At 41.1% G+C, this 16149-nt stretch overlaps 1 protein-coding gene, 1 long non-coding RNA gene and 2 other non-coding genes across 4 annotated transcripts in view; 3 read left to right on the top strand and 1 right to left on the bottom strand.

Annotated features, from left to right (window-relative positions):
- The first annotated feature begins 4766 nt into the window (after window positions 1-4766).
- On the top strand, window positions 4767-4903 carry LOC143287805 (U4 spliceosomal RNA). Its single transcript, XR_013056015.1, has one exon. It is a non-coding gene; the product is annotated as a U4 spliceosomal RNA (small nuclear RNA).
- Window positions 4904-8119: 3216 nt separating this feature from the next.
- On the top strand, window positions 8120-8256 carry LOC143287806 (U4 spliceosomal RNA). Its single transcript, XR_013056016.1, has one exon. It is a non-coding gene; the product is annotated as a U4 spliceosomal RNA (small nuclear RNA).
- A 2902-nt stretch (window positions 8257-11158) lies between these two features.
- Window positions 11159-12204, top strand: LOC143287434 (uncharacterized). Its single transcript, XR_013055960.1, has 2 exons — window positions 11159-11724; window positions 11812-12204. It is a non-coding gene; the product is annotated as an uncharacterized LOC143287434 (long non-coding RNA).
- A 1018-nt stretch (window positions 12205-13222) lies between these two features.
- The window catches only part of LOC143287433 (delta-1-pyrroline-5-carboxylate dehydrogenase, mitochondrial-like), a 51423-nt gene continuing 48496 nt past the window's right edge, over window positions 13223-16149 (bottom strand). Inside the window, exon 14 of the mRNA XM_076595421.1 lies at window positions 13223-15895. Within this exon, the coding sequence (XP_076451536.1) occupies window positions 15777-15895 (119 nt within the window). The 3' untranslated portion in view covers window positions 13223-15776. The remainder of the gene's footprint in view (window positions 15896-16149) is intronic.

The raw sequence follows: 16149 nt of genomic DNA, 5'->3' as shown, positions 1-16149 counted from the left end.
TCAGTCTATTGTATTTGGAAAAGCCCACGGAGACTCTGTTCCATTTTGAAGAAATTTGCGCAGTGTTGGTTTGTAAATGATGCCGATATTTGTTTGATTTGCAAAGCATCGTGCTCTACCTTTCATGCTAGACTTACGGCCGCTCCCTCTCTCTACCTTTATTTCTTTGAGGCGATCGATGTTGTGATGGCCTTGTACCTGTTCTTTATGGCACTCTTTGACTTTTCTGAGGATTTCAGATTTTCCTAGATGTTGGCCGCTTGTTGTTGTTGCGTTACCAGCAAGTCTGTCAGCTCGCTCATTTCCCTTAACACCTGCATGTCCTGACCATGTAAGTATTTTAATCTGAAAGTCGCACATTGCCTCATGCCACTCTGGGCTTCCCATTCCACTTTCAATTTTCTGTATGAGGTTCATTGAGTCCGTTAGAATCATGGTATGTTGGTTTCCAGGTATGTGGATAGATGATAGCCGCTGGAGAGCATGTGTCACAGCTAGTATGCCGACTACAAGACCTGACAGAAACCCCCCCAAAAAGGGGGAGGAAAACCCCGAAAACCTCAATCATCTATTCAACACAGCCTCTTCACCCACTCTAGGAAGACATTGTCGGGAATGGCCAGAGGGCAAAACTGAGGCAGAAGTGAAGCCACTCATAGAAGAAAACAGTAAAGAAGAGGACATCATCATATACACAGATGGCTCAGTCACCAAAGACCAATCCGGTTGGGGATTCACTGCGAAAGAAAATGGAAAAACAATTAGGGAAGAGAATGTGTCACGCGTCGACATATCCAGAATGTGAGACTCCCCTTAGCTGACCTATTTCTGTAAGCCGCCAGATAGGCTGGCAACGCGTTAGGCCCGAATCCCACGTGCGAACCAACTCGCGTCAGTGAGTTGTGTTTTAGTTTTGATTTGTTCCTGTATCTTTCGGGCACTCCACTGTCAACTGCTGTGAGAGTCATTTCGACCAGGGGTTTTGGGAGTTGATCTTCCCATGTCTTCTGCTGTGGTGAAGCAGCAGGTTATCGTCATTTGTCGGCGGGCGTTGCAACGGCTGGAACACCAGTTCCAGGTTTTTCACATAACCTGTCTGAGGTGAGGGTGTGTGATGTTTCCTTGGTCGGCTGGTCGTTTGGACTTGCAGGAATGGTGGTGGAGGGAATGACAGAGGCTGTGAATGCATGTTTGTTTGAATTTGCTGTAGCTGTTCATGTTATTTTATGTTATTAAGAGATGCCGTGAATATGTGTTCCTATCATTGTGGTTGTGTTCATGAAGAAATATTAATAATGTTTATTATTTTGGGATAAATTAAATTAAATCGAGTCAAAGAAATGTGTTATTGTAACGGCAGGTTGGATGGGCGGGATGATAGGTTGGGTGTGATTAGCATCTTTCAGAGTCAGAACTGACACTTTGCCATTCTTAGGTTTTTATCTTCCATTGTGCCCGTTTGGACGGTTCCACTCCTCTGCTGGTTGTGGCTGTGGGCTGGAGGGAGGTCTGCATGGTGCGGGACTAGCAGTGTTCTGCGGCAGCGGCGCAACCGCGTCGACGATAACAGCGACGACGACAACAGCGTCGGCTGGAAGGACTTGGTCGCTGTGTTGAGGTAAGTGCTGTCCCCCAACTTACTATCTCCCTTCTCCCATCCATTCCTGACCGCTGGTGTATTCTGGACTGCGGCGGCAGAGGCTGAGCACAGCAGACTATAATTTTTGTGTGTTTATAATCGCGTGAGAGGGGTAATTGTGTCAGTATTGTTTTGTTATTGAATTTCGTGTTCAAAAATACCAAATATTATTATTTTGAATAAATGTTATCATTTCAAGTGGGATCTGGTTGTTCCGACTGGTGCGGAGGGCTGACAGATTCATTGAGTTGTCATCGTTCGTCCGTCTGTCTGTCAATCTGTCAGCCGTAGCGTGACAGAATGCTGCCCACAAAGTCACAACCTCTCTCTCTCTCTCTCTCTCTCTCTCTCTATATATATATATATATATATATATATATATATATACACACACACACACACACACACACACATATATATATATATATATATATACATGCTTTTAAAAAAACAAAACTGCTATTCCGTTTCCCCATCGGCAAGTTAAAAAAACAGTATTACTTGATGGTGCTCTACTTTCCATTTGAGACAGTCGGTACTGGCAGCTATGTGAGATGGGAAACAGCGTTTGGAACTGAGGCACTGGGTAGGGAGAGAGAACGACTGACTACATGAGTTCCCAGTCAACAAGGAATTGTCAGTGCTCGTCACCACGGACACTTTCTTTCTTTTTTTTCTTTTCTCTTTTTATGCATTGTAGGTTTGCAGTTCGTCACTCGCGAGAACTGAACGGTACGGGACGCAACTCAGTTTAAACTATCTGATTGAAAGAGAAAGAGTTGTCTCTCTTACACTGTTGTGATTCTGTGAAAATTTTGTGTGACAGAACGATCAATTTTTTCTCTTCGTCAGATCCCTGCACTCAGCGCTTCCAGGTCTGGTCTTCAAACCCCGATCCAAAGCAGCCCCCAGTACCCTCCCCTTTTCCATCCATGTTTGTTCGTTATCTGTGTTTTTCTCTTCTTTTTTTTTAATGCCTGTTTTATGACTGCCTGTGAATGTTTGGTATGACTGAGTCCCACAGCTTCTGTCTCACTCATGTCGTGTTTCCATGGAGTGGCTTTAAACTGTTTGAATACTCTTTTTGTGTGTCATTTTTCTTTCCTTTTTTCTTTTTTTCCTTGGAGTGGGTGGCGAGGGGGGGCGGGGGGGTCCTTTGTTGTCTTTTAGATAACAAGTGTAAAAGGAATGAAAAAAATTTCCATGCTCAACTTTCTCGCTTTATTTCTCTTTTTATTTCTTTTTCTTTTTTCGTTTCTCATATTTTGAATGAAAAGTTGAAATGGACAGTACTGACCTCCAAGCAAGTGTGTGCGTGTACATGTGATCTGTTACACATGGAGTCACTGAAAGAAAGCTTGGTGGTTACAACACTTCCACCCATCAAGTGAGACATTTTTTGTGAGTACAGTATTCTCTCCCTCACCACTAGACCTTGAGTGGTGGTCTGGACACTAGTATTTCAGATGAGATGATAAGCCAGGTCCCTATGTGTGTAGTGCACTTTCCGCACATAAAGGAAACCCGCACAGCAACAAAGGGTTGTCACCTCCCATCCTCTGCACTCCCCTTGTGCGCCCCACCCCCACCCCCACCCCATCGCCTCAACGCACAGCAACAAAGGGTTGTCACCTCCCATCCTCTGCACTCCCCTTGTGCGCCCCACCCCCACCCCCACCCCATCGCCTCAACGCACAGCAACAAAGGGTTGTCACCTCCCATCCTCTGCACTCCCCTTGTGCGCCCCACCCCCACCCCCACCCCCACCCCATCGCCTCAACGCACAGCATTGCTGTTTTCATGTGGTGTGTGTGCTTGTGAGTGGCCGTGTGTGTGTGTGTGTGTGTGTGTGTGTGTGTGTGTGTGTGTGTGTGTGTGTGTGTGTGTATGTGTGTGTGTGTTGGAGGGGGGGGGCATATTTTGTTATATTTTATCTGATTATTCATATCTGCCAGTTGTAGTATTGTGTTGGTGTGCATACTTTGTTTTCCACTTTGATGTCATGTGCTGGTCAGTGTGGTGTAATGCATTCTTGTATACGTATTGTTCATGTGAGGCGTTTGGAGCTTATCATATTGGGAGTTCGTGCCATCTAAGTATGATATGTATCATTATCATTATTGTTTTTGTTGTTGTCATTTAAACCTATTTCTTGTGAATTTCACTTATTACAGGTCGTTAGTTTTGACCGTAGAAAATATTATTGAAGGGTGCTGAGCCATTTTTCCATTGTGAAATTTCATCTTCATTTTGATATTTACATTACTTATGTGACCCCCATATAAGATATCACCCCCTACTTTAGCTTCGTTTCTCATTTTCCAGGAATTCATTGAATGGTACATCATGAATGCAGCTTCTTATTCAGTTGACTAAATGTTACCATGAATTAATTGAATGGTACATCATGAATCCAGCTTCTTATTCACTTGACTAAATGTTACCAGGAATTCATTGAATGGTACATCATGAATCCAGCTTCCTATTCACTTGACTAAATGTTCTATTTACATATCTCTGTGAGCGTGTGTGTGGTGTGTGTGTGTGTGTGTGTGTGTGTCTGTGTCTGTGTCTGTGTCTGTGTCTGTGTCTGTGTCTGTGTGTGTGTCTGTGTGCCTGTGTGTGTCTGTGTCTGTGTGCCTGTATGTGTCTGTGTGTCTGTGTGCCTGTGTGTGCCTGTGTGTGCCTGTGTGTGCCTGTGTGTGCCTGTGTGCTTGCGTGAGTCACGGTGTGTGGCATACTGATGTGTGTCCGCGTGTGTGTGTGCGTGTGTGTGTGCGTGTGTGTGTGCGCGTGCGCGTGCGTTCGTTGGATTTTCCAGAAGCTGAAAATGAGAAGGGAGAGCACTTGTCACAGAATATTTCCCATGGGACAATACTCTCTTGGAAAATGTCATTTGAGTGTAGCGTCACTAAGCAAATTATCAACAATTTTGTCGTAACCTCTTACTAACTTTTACTTTTTCGGAATAAAATGCAGTTATAAATGTAAAATTCAAAAACAAAATATTTCATGGATATATTGCAGGAGTTATTAATAAAATTAAACTATTTAGCAAGAATTTCGTGACACCTGACGATGGTGATATGTATGATTTATAATAGGTGCCTGATCGCACATGGTCATTAGCTTTGCGCAGTGGCGGTACCATAGCCGATGAGGTTTAACCGAGGCGTGGTTATTGCTAGTTGAAAACTAATCCCAATACCCCGCGCTGACGACCTTCGGGTCGGCATGCGCAATTTTTTACGGCTTCTACGGAAGCTAAAATTATAAATGATAAACAAGTAGTAAAAACAATAGCTTCCTACTAGCCTATTTAAAACTAGTAAATATTACATAGCATATGATGTATCTGTAAAATAAAACCTGTTATAATCACATTGGTCGTCTGATTTTATACCCATTACGTCATGATGTAATAAAGCAAAACATTGACATTGGACGACACAGGCTTTTCACTGAAAGTGTGCTACAACGACATACACTACTCATCACAACCCCTCCCTCTACAACCACCACCCCCACCCCGTAGACACACACGTTTGGAATCCATAACATTGCGTGCACTTAGTGCACATACCACGGATACATTGTATGACATTCTTGTCAATAATGTCACTTGCATCTGACTTGATACTTGTCATGTGATGTCATGTTGCTGTCATTGTTTTATTTCATACTGATGTCTGCTGTTTTACCTTATACTGATACTGCTGTTGTTGACTAAATACATGCAGACCGCTTTGTCTGAATCGTAAAAAAAATGTTTTCGCATATTATATTGATGTTGTTGGCTACATTTATACTAACTTCTAGTGGTTGTCTAAATTATAGACTGTTGACATTTCACACTGGTGTTGCTGTTGTTGGCTAAATTTATACTGATATCTTGTGCTGTTGTCTGAATTATAAACTGTTGACATTTCACACTGGTGTTGCTTTTGTTGGCTAAATTTATACTGATCTTGTGCTGTTGACTGAATTATAAACTGTTGACATTTCACACTGGTGTTGCTGTGGCTAAATTTATACTGATCTTGTGCTGTTGACTGAATTATAAACTGTTGACATTTCACACTGGTGTTGCTGTTGTTGGCTGAAGCAGGAGACAGGCTGCCTTGTGGTAAAGAGTCTGCCTAAGGACCAAGAGAATCCAAGTGCATGGGATCAGATTCCACACCACCATGCAATATTTTCTCCCCCTCCACTAGACCTTGAGTGGTGGTCTGGATGCTAGTCATTCAGGTGAGACAGTAAACTGCATAAGGTCATGTGTGTAGCATACACTTAGCATATATAAAAGAACCCATGGCAACAAAATGGTTGTCTCTGGCAAAATTATATACTACAACAACAACGACGATGACGACGATGACGACAAAAAGCAAAATATGGTGGTGCTGCACTGTAGCGTTGAGTACTTCCCGTGGAGAGCTGCATGGATTTTATGCAGAGAAGTATGTTGTGTCAGTAATACAACACAACACAATTTATACTGATTATGCAGAGAAGTATGTTGTGTCAGAGTAATACAACACAATTTATACTGATTATGCAGAGAAGTATGTTGTGTCAGAGTAATACAACACAACACAATTTATACTGATTATGCAGAGAAGTATGTTGTGTCAGAGTAATACAACACAACACAATTTATAATGATTATGCAGAGAAGTATGTTGTGTCAGAGTAATACAACACAACATAATTTATACTGATCTTGTAGCTGTCTTAATTTGATTCTGATGTTACTGTTTAGTTTTACACGGATTGTGTTTAGTATGTTGTTGTTGTTTCCCTCTGACAAAAGGGAATATGGAACTCCACATAACAGGAAATACACAATGACTTGACTGGTGGTTTCTGACTCATCTTTCGCCTGATTGTCATTTAAACCCATTTCTTGTGAACATCAGTTATTTCAGATCGTCAGTTTTGACTGTCTTTTATGATGAACTATTGTCAAGGGCATCAAAACATTTTTACTTTGTGCAAATTCATCTTCATTTTGATTTTTACATTACTCATGTATTCTCCTTTGCCTCGGTTGAACAGTTCTGGACAATGTACGCTCATCTGGTTCGCCCCAGTGAACTGACAGGCCATGCCGATTACCACCTGTTCAAAGAAGGCATTAGACCCATGTGGGAGGTGGGTGTTCAGGCTTCTGCATTTCTTACCAAGGTGTTAGACATTCATCAGCATGTGTGTATGTGTTTGTGTGTGAGAGAGAGACAAAAGTTGCATGGATCAGTCAATTACTCATGAATGCACTAAGTGTACACGAACAAAAACATGCATTAAATACACACCCACATGCACAGACACATACACTAAGTTGACCAACAGTGTTTGTGTGTGTGTGTGTGTGTGTGTGTGTGTGTGTGTGTGTGTGCGCGCCGTGGAAGCTGCGATACATAGACTAGAAATGAGTGTGTGGAGGAGGGGGTAGAGGAGGTGCAGGGTAATGTGTTTGTGTGTGTGTGTGTGTGTGTGTGTGTGTGTGTGTGTGTGTGTGTGTGTGTTTGTGCCGTGGAAGCTGCGATACATAGACTAGAAATGAGTGTGTGGAGGAGGGGGTAGAGGAGGTGTAGGGTAATTGTGTGTGTGTGTGTGTGTTGGAGCTCATGTACGTTTATATGTATTTGGCTGTGCTTTGATATCTGTGAAATTGTGTGTTTGGCGCATATCTGTTATGCATGTGTGGGTGTATGTGTGAATGTGTGTCTTCATGTTTTACATTTATTTGCTTATTTATCATCATTGTTGTCTTTTTTTTTTTCTTTTTTTTTCTTTTTCATCACTACTACCTTTTTTATATCATAATTATTTATTTATTTATGTAAGTTTATCTTCTTTTTCTTTTTTTTCCTCAAGGCCTGACTAAGTGCGTTGGGTTACGCTGCTGGTCAGGCATCTGCTTGGCAGATGTGGTGTAGCGTATATGGATTTGTCCGAACGCAGTGACGCCTCCTTGAGCTACTGACACTGACTGACACTCATGTGACCTCATTACTTGCATCAGCCCTTGCCTCAACAGTGGTTACCATTGTTATCCAATCTGTTGAATGATTCATTTCCAATTATTCAGTTTCCTGTTGACTGATCTTTATCTTATTTTCATCTTCCTGTCTCTGTCTTTCTCCTCGCATGTAAACGTTCAGTCTCCAGCCCATATAAAGGGAGAATACATTTCCCACGGAACGATACTCTCCCTTGGAAAATGTCGTTGGGTGAAGCATCTCTGTACACACATTAGATATGGAATTCTCATTGTATTTTTTTTATAACCCAAACCCCAAATTCACTATTTTAGAACAACATTTAGTAAAGATGATATGATTTAAATGCGATGTGTAACGAATGTATTTTTAAAGAAATAAGTAAAACAAAAACATTTTGCTTAAACTACTAAATGCACCTGAGAAAGATGATGTATATGATTTGTAGAGGATCCCGACTGTCAATGAAGTCATTAGCTTTGCGCAGTGGCGGTACCATAGCCGATGAGGTTTAACCGAGGCGTGGTTATTGCTAGTTGAAAACTAATCCCAATACCCCGCGCTGACGACCTTCGGGTCGGCATGCGCAATGTTTTACGGCTTCTACGGAAGCTAATAAACCAAATTGAGAGCAAGAAATATATTAGATCATTAGAACGCAGATATTTATTAACTTCGTTCTTTTCGGTAACCATAGTGTTAGCTCTTGAACTTGAGGTAGTATGAAACCATCTGCTTAAACCAACCTGCTTCATATAAATTGGGGACGAATTCTGGGTGTGTGACAAGTCTCCTTCAATACATGCAAGTTAAAGTATTAAATGATTATGAATAATGTTTGAGCTGAGAATTAGGTACAAAACCACATGTCTCTGCTTTCAAGTGATTTCCGGAACTGCATCTCGGTATATGTCTGACCTGTTAAGCAAATAAGTCCTTTCAAGATGTTTCCGCTCTCTCCCCTATGATATATATAATCTTTTGTATTCCCACATTAACAGAAAGAAACAGGACAGGACAGATTTAAGTTCTTCAACTGTACAGAGCTGGAATTCTCTGCCTGTGTCAGATCGCTAGTCCATAACATCCCTTCAGCTGTACACAGCTGGAATTCTCTGCCTGTGTCAGATCGCTAGTCCATAACATCCCTTCAGCTGTACACAGCTGGAATTCTCTGCCTGTGTCACACCTTTAGTTCATCCATCACATCCTTGAAAACAAATCCTTAAGTCTATAGATCAGCATCTTTTTTTTTTTCCATGTGTGTGTATTGAGTGCTTTTTGGCTGATGCGTTCTGGTAAAGCACTTTGAGAGGGGTTTTTTTTAGCACTATATAAATACAATATCATGATTAAGAACTGGGCTTTTACCCTGCCATGAAGGCAGCCATACTCCATTTCCATCACACAACAAACACTCACATGGTTAACAAGGCCTTTAACATGCCCAAGAGAGTGCATTGTTAAATTTATCCCCCTTGACATATGGTAGGTACCTTTCTAACTTTAGTACACAGACCATGCAATGAAGTACGAAGGTGTGTACATATTTGCAGTCTCAAGTAACTGTTTTCATTGTGTGGTTATCAGGAAGATGGCAGTTACATCTGTGCTTTATCTCTTTTGTTTGTTTTCATTTTTCACAGAAGTTAACATTCTGTGACTGTATCAGCCATGTGAGAACTAAAGCTGTTCCAATCTTTTCCTATCAGTAGTTTGTTTCTGTTTCAACAAGATCAACATTATCTAAAAGGTAAAGGAACATATCACAAGTGAACATCAAGCAGGGTTTTAAAAGGGGTATTCAATGATAGATCATATATTCTCTTTGTTAGCTTTGGTACAGAAACAATTTTCTCTCAATCAAAAGTTGTATGTGGCTTCTACAGACTTCAATAAGGCATTTGATTCAATAAACCTAAGTGTTATGGCCTATTTCATCAAAAAATGGTGTCAGGGGTAAATTATTCAAGTGTATTCAGGTTATGTCGGACAATGTAAAATGTAGATTAAGTGTGGCGCTCAACTAAAAGATTCTATTTATTGTACAACTGGAGTTAAACAAGATATGTGCAGCCCAATATTATTTTCTCTTTTTATAAACAAACTGGCTTTAGAAATAATAAACAATGGAAGACACTGTGCCAAATTTTCATTTGATGCTTTTGAACCGTATCCTTCTTTGGCTGATACTGTTTTGTTATCTGAAACTGCCATTGGTTTACAAATGCAGCTGAATAACTTAAACATGCTGCATCAACACTTCAATTAAAAGTAAATATGAACAAAAGTAATACTGTTTTTTGAAACGGTGGACATCTTGGTGTGAGAGAAAGTTGGGTGTACAATAGCGTTACAATGCCTGTAGCCAATGCATACAAGTACCTTAGGATATTATTAACACGTTTAAGTTTTGTTACCACTTGCAAAGATCTTGTAAGCAGGGCAAAAAATGCTTCATTATGCAGCATGAAGAACATATCATCCTTGAATAATATTTCTTTGAAATTATTTATGAACATATCTGACGCACAAGTGCAGACAGTCTTACAATACGGTTCAGAAATATGTGAGTTAAACAAAGCTGCTGTGAATTGTGAATCTGTACATTCAGACATTTAAAGACATTTTGGGGGTTGATATTTGTACACCTAATAATCTGAAAACTGACAGATATCCAATATATATATAAATTCTGCTGTCCATTGTATTCACTATTGGTTTAAATTGTTACAGATGGAAGAGTCTCGGTTACCTCATAAAGCCTGTAAAATGTTACATGAATTAGACACTAGAGGAAAGAACTGGGTTTCTCATGTGTGTAATTGTTTGACTATGGTTTTGGTGATGTATGGGTAAACCAGGGTGTTGGTAGTGTCAATGCATTTATTACTGGTTTTCATCAACGTTTGATTGCAGATGGTAAAAATGGCACAAACATATTCAGACTAGTGATAAATTGAACATATATAGAACTTTTTGTAACACCCATGAAGTAAAATCTTACCTTGTCATGGACAAACACTTGAAATATATAATGACTAGATTTTGATTCAGTATATCTGATTTGACTGCACATCTTTATTGATAGAGATTTTAATGAGAGTAATTCAATTCGTCCATTGTGAAAAGATGATGAGATGCATTTTGTCTTGTGTTGTTCAGCTCTTAGTGATATCAGACAAAAGTCTATTCCTGCAAAATATTAACAAAATCCATGTGCCTTTAAATTCAGTTTGCTGATATTGTCCATGAGAGAGAGTAATGTTCAGAATTTGTCAATGTTCTTGTACAATGCATTTAAATTTGGTGATAATGCATTGTCTTGATATGATTTAAAAATCAATTTCGTTAAACGTGACCGTTGATATGTATGCATAACATTTTGGTATGGCTGTGATGTGCTTGTTCATGTACACCCCTTCATGAGGGACTATGGCCTAAAATGAAAGTATTCCCATTTATATTGGCACAGAGAGAGAGAGATGAAAAAGTTGAACACTAATCACACCTTTGTTCCAGTTTATTAAAAACAAGCAATCACATTTGGTTTGATTAACATGTTTATTTTCACTCCAAATATAAATGCCACCCAATAACCACTCGGGATAAACTGCAAAATCACATCTCGCCACTGCATGCCTGACTTTCTGTCCATCAGTTATCAACCCCCCTCCCCTCTCCATCCCTCCCTAATTGCTCAGTTCCCTGCATCACATTACATTTTCTTTGTCTATCTGCTTGCTACATACACATACATGACAGGAAAATAAATACATGTACAGGCAGAAAAAGAAAAGAAAAGAAACCAAACATAAGGTGACGCTGCACTGTATCGACATGCCCTTCCTGGACAGACTGTATCCATACAGCATCATCCACCCCCACTGTCCTCACAACATAAGGTGTCGCTGCACTGTATCAACATGCCTTCCCTGGACAGACTGTATCCATACAGCATCATCCACCACCACTGTCCTCACCACAACATAAGGTGACGCTGCACTGTATCAACATGCCCTCCCTGGACAGACTGTATCCATACAGCATCATCCACCCCCACTGTCCTCACAACATAAGGTGACTGCACTGTATCGACATGCCTTCCCTGGACAGACTGTATCCATACAGCATCATCCACCCCCACTGTCCTCACAACAACATAAGGTGACGCTGCACTGTATCAACATGCCTTCCCTGGACAGACTGTATCCATACAGCATCATCCACCCCCACTGTCCTCACAACAACATAAGGTGACGCTGCACTGTATCAACATGCCTTCCCTGGACAGACTGTATCCATACAGCATCATCCACCCCCACTGTCCTCACAACATAAGGTGACGCTGCACTGAATCGACATGCCTTCCCTGGACAGACTGTATCCATACAGCATCATCCACCCCCACTGTCCTCACAACATAAGGTGACGCTGCACTGTATCAACATGCCTTCCCTGGACAGACTGTATCCATACAGCATCATCCACCCCCACTGTCCTCACAACATAAGGTGACGCTGCACTGTATCGACATGCCATCCCTGGACAGACTGTATCCATACAGCATCATCCACCCCCACTGTCCTCACCACAACATAAGGTGACGCTGCACTGTATCGACATGCCTTCCCTGGACAGACTGTATCCATACAGCATCATCCACCCCCACTGTCCTCACAACAACATAAGGTGACGCTGCACTGTATCAACATGCCTTCCCTGGACAGACTGTATCCATACAGCATCATCCACCCCCACTGTCCTCACAACATAAGGTGACTGTACTGTATCGACATGCCATCCCTGGACAGACTGTATCCATACAGCATCATCCACCACCACTGTCCTCACCACAACATAAGGTGACGCTGCACTGTATCGACATGCCTTCCCTGGACAGACTGTATCCATACAGCATCATCCACCCCCACTGTCCTCACAACATAAGGTGACGCTGCACTGTATCAACATGCCTTCCCTGGACAGACTGTATCCATACAGCATCATCCACCCCCACTGTCCTCACAACATAAGGTGACGCTGCACTGTATCGACATGCCCTACCTGGACAGACTGTATCCATACAGCATCATCCACCCCCACTGTCCTCTCCACACCCTAGTGTCCCCCCACACCTAGCACCCAGCATCCCCAACTTTCTATTCATACTTTACATTTCCACTTTGTTTACAGCTGAAACACAGATGTAGGTCCTTTAATACAGTTTTAAAACCTACACCCTGCCAAGTCACCTACAGTTTCTAAGGTTTTTCTTTTGTTTGGGTCAGTTTCCACCATTCTTTTCTCTGTGTGTGTAAGTGTGTGAAACACACACCACTGAGTATGCATATAACTTTTTCTAAAGCAGGAAAACAAACTATCTGATTAAATATCAAGCACAGACAAATAATGCAGAAAATAAAATCAAGAAAATAGAAAACAAAACGGTAACAAAGTTGGCTGCACAATCAGAAAAGTTATTACATTTTTTTTTTTTAACATAAAAGATTTAAATATTGGTGATAATCATATAACACACACACAAACACACACACTGCTTCCATGTACATGTCGCTTTTCTTTCTTTTGCTTTGTTCTTAATGTTGGCAACATTAAGTTATTTGATTTAGATATTTGTTATCAGGAAACAAGGTCCATTGTTTAAAAAAAAAAAACACGAAAGTTTTGATCCATTATTTTCTGGAAAAAAAACAAACATTTTAACAGTTAATGTTTTACTATCACATTTCAATTAAAACACAAATCAATGACAACCATAAAAACATCTAAACCTTCTTAATGTATACCATGATTTTCTGCTGAGCAGTGTAGTGACTGTAAGCAACTGCATGGATAAAACATCACAAATCTGTACACGTCTAGAGATTCTGTCAATAAGCAAAAATCAGAGCTAATATCACCAAATGTTGAAGAATCATCGATAAAGAACAAACTATGTGCATCCAACAAAACTTAAGATTTTCTCTCTATAGATGCCTTCATTCTGTTCTGATCATTGAGTTCCAACAGAGCATGTGCTTTCCATAACACCATTTGGGATTAAAAAGAAAAGGATATCACCAACAAATCAAATATGCAGACAGAGAAAACCATGTCCATTCCACTGTGGTCAGAAAGAAATCTCCACAGTGGAAAAAAAAACAACTTAATGAATGAAAACTTTTCTCATATCAAAGACTTTTTGCTCAGATCAAGAGGGAGGACATTTCATCAGAGATTCAGGGAATCCGTTACACAATGGTGATATTGTGCAACATACAGACCTGCATGAAACTGTGCTGCTTCATGACAAAACACAATGACCTGACCTTAACAGGTGATCACGGCAGATCTTCCTTCATAGTCATGACAGATCATACTCTTCCAAAACATGGCAGGCTCTGCTGCTTCATGACAAAACACAATGACCTGACCTTAACAGGTGATCACGGCAGATCTTCCTTCATAGTCATGACAGATCATACTCTTCCAAAACATGGCAGGCTCTGCTGCTTCATGACAAAACACAATGACCTGACCTTAACAGGTGATCACGGCAGATCTTCCTTCATAGTCATGACAGATCATACTCTTCCAAAACATGGCAGGCTCAACTAATAGTGACATTTTTAAAGCCTGCTTCATGTCCCCTCTAACATATATTGTGTGTCCATGTGTGCGACTGAAATCCTGACTGAATGACACAAGAAGCCAGTGAGTGCCTAAAGACAGGAGTCAGTCGGCTGTACCCAGGTAGGCAGCCTGTTGTGCTCATTAAATGACTGAGTGTAAAGTGCTACAGTTTTACCTCTGACCAAGGACAGGCACTGTTAAATTTGCCTGTTAAATTTTTCTTGGCCTGTCAATACACTGTGTTGACCACACCTTTCATCCACTGTTCTCTGAATAGGAGAAGCAGACATGTTCACCATCACCCATCTGACCACACCTTTCATCTACTGTTCTCTGAATGGGAGAAGCAGACATGTTCACCATCACCCATCTGACCACACCTTTCATCTACTGTTCTCTGAATGGGAGAAGCAGACATGTTCACCATCTGACCACACCTTTCACCACTGTTCTCTGAATGGGAGAAGCAGACATGTTCACCATCACCCATCTAACCACACCTTTGGAACAGACCAGCATCCAACCTCCAAGTGATCATCTCAGGTCTTCTTGTGTGGACTAACAAAGGCACAATGCTGCTGGTTAATATAAAACATTCTGTGTTTATAGGTTCTTTTTAACATAGAGAAAACAACAACAAAACCTAAAGCATACTGTTTCCTGTTTAGACAAGCTAGTTGTTCAAAGAACAGAACAAGCAACTCGCAACAAAATCTCATCAGCCAGTACCACTTCCCAAACATGACACAACCTGGTCTTCATGAGTAGAACACATCCATATCCACACCAACACCACACCTACACACAAAGCCATTCTCAAAATATGTATGGCAAACAACCAGCATTTTCAGGTTAACTGTGAGCAGATTTTACAACAAAGCATGCAGCATGAACAGCCATAACAACTGTTGGCAATTTCCAACCATCGCTGCCTCGCGCACAAATACACCACCTGCTCACAAGTCCACACACACACACAATCATAATGCAGAAAGCCAAATCTGTCGACAACGGAAATTTATGCTAACATGTGTGTGTGTGTGAGTGATGTTGTTTTTTTTTTTACAAGTGTGTGTGTGTATGTTCTTGTGTGCTTTGCTAGACATCTAACCATTGTGCTATTGTAAAGTGCTTTGAGAGGTTGGAAAATGCAATATATACACATACTGTTATGGTCATTATGTATTTCCTAGAGGTCCTGAAGTTTTGTAAAGCCTGTGCATTGTAAAACCTTGATATGTCGTCAATTAGTCTCTCATAATCCTAAAATCTTCACACATCATCATTCAGTCTCTCATAACCCCCAAACCATGACATGTTGCTATCATTCAGTCTCTAATAACCCCCAAACCATGACATGTTGCTATCATTCAGGCTCTCATAACCCCCAAACCATGACAGGTTCCTATCATTCAGTCTCTCATAACCCCTAAACCATGACAGGTTCCTATCATTCAGTCTCACAGCCGGTTGCCATCAGTCAGGCGGCGCTAGGTTCACTGGGTCTCCATGGATGGGTACTTCCAGGTGGTCATGGGTTTGGACCTCTCCTTGATGGCTTGCTGGGAGATGAACTTGGTCAGGTAGTGAGGGCCGCCCGCCTTGTCATTGGTGCCTGTCAACATGGAGCACTTCTGTTTCACTAAATGCTGCTTTATTCCATGTCAACATGGAGCACTCCTGTTTCACTAAATGCTGCTTTATTCCATGTCAACACGGAGCACTCCTGTTTCACTAAATGCTGCTTTATTCCATGTCAACATGCAGCACTCCTGTTTCACTAAATGCTGCTTTATTCCATGTCAACATGCAGCACTCCTGTTTCACTAAATGCTGCTTTATTCCATGTCAACACGGAGCACTCCTGTT

This window comes from Babylonia areolata, chromosome 11 (genome assembly GCF_041734735.1).
Source record: "Babylonia areolata isolate BAREFJ2019XMU chromosome 11, ASM4173473v1, whole genome shotgun sequence".
NCBI classification, from domain to species: domain Eukaryota; kingdom Metazoa; phylum Mollusca; class Gastropoda; order Neogastropoda; family Buccinidae; genus Babylonia; species Babylonia areolata.
Note: the sequence above shows the minus strand (reverse complement) of the source record. Positions and strands in the feature narration are given on the sequence as shown.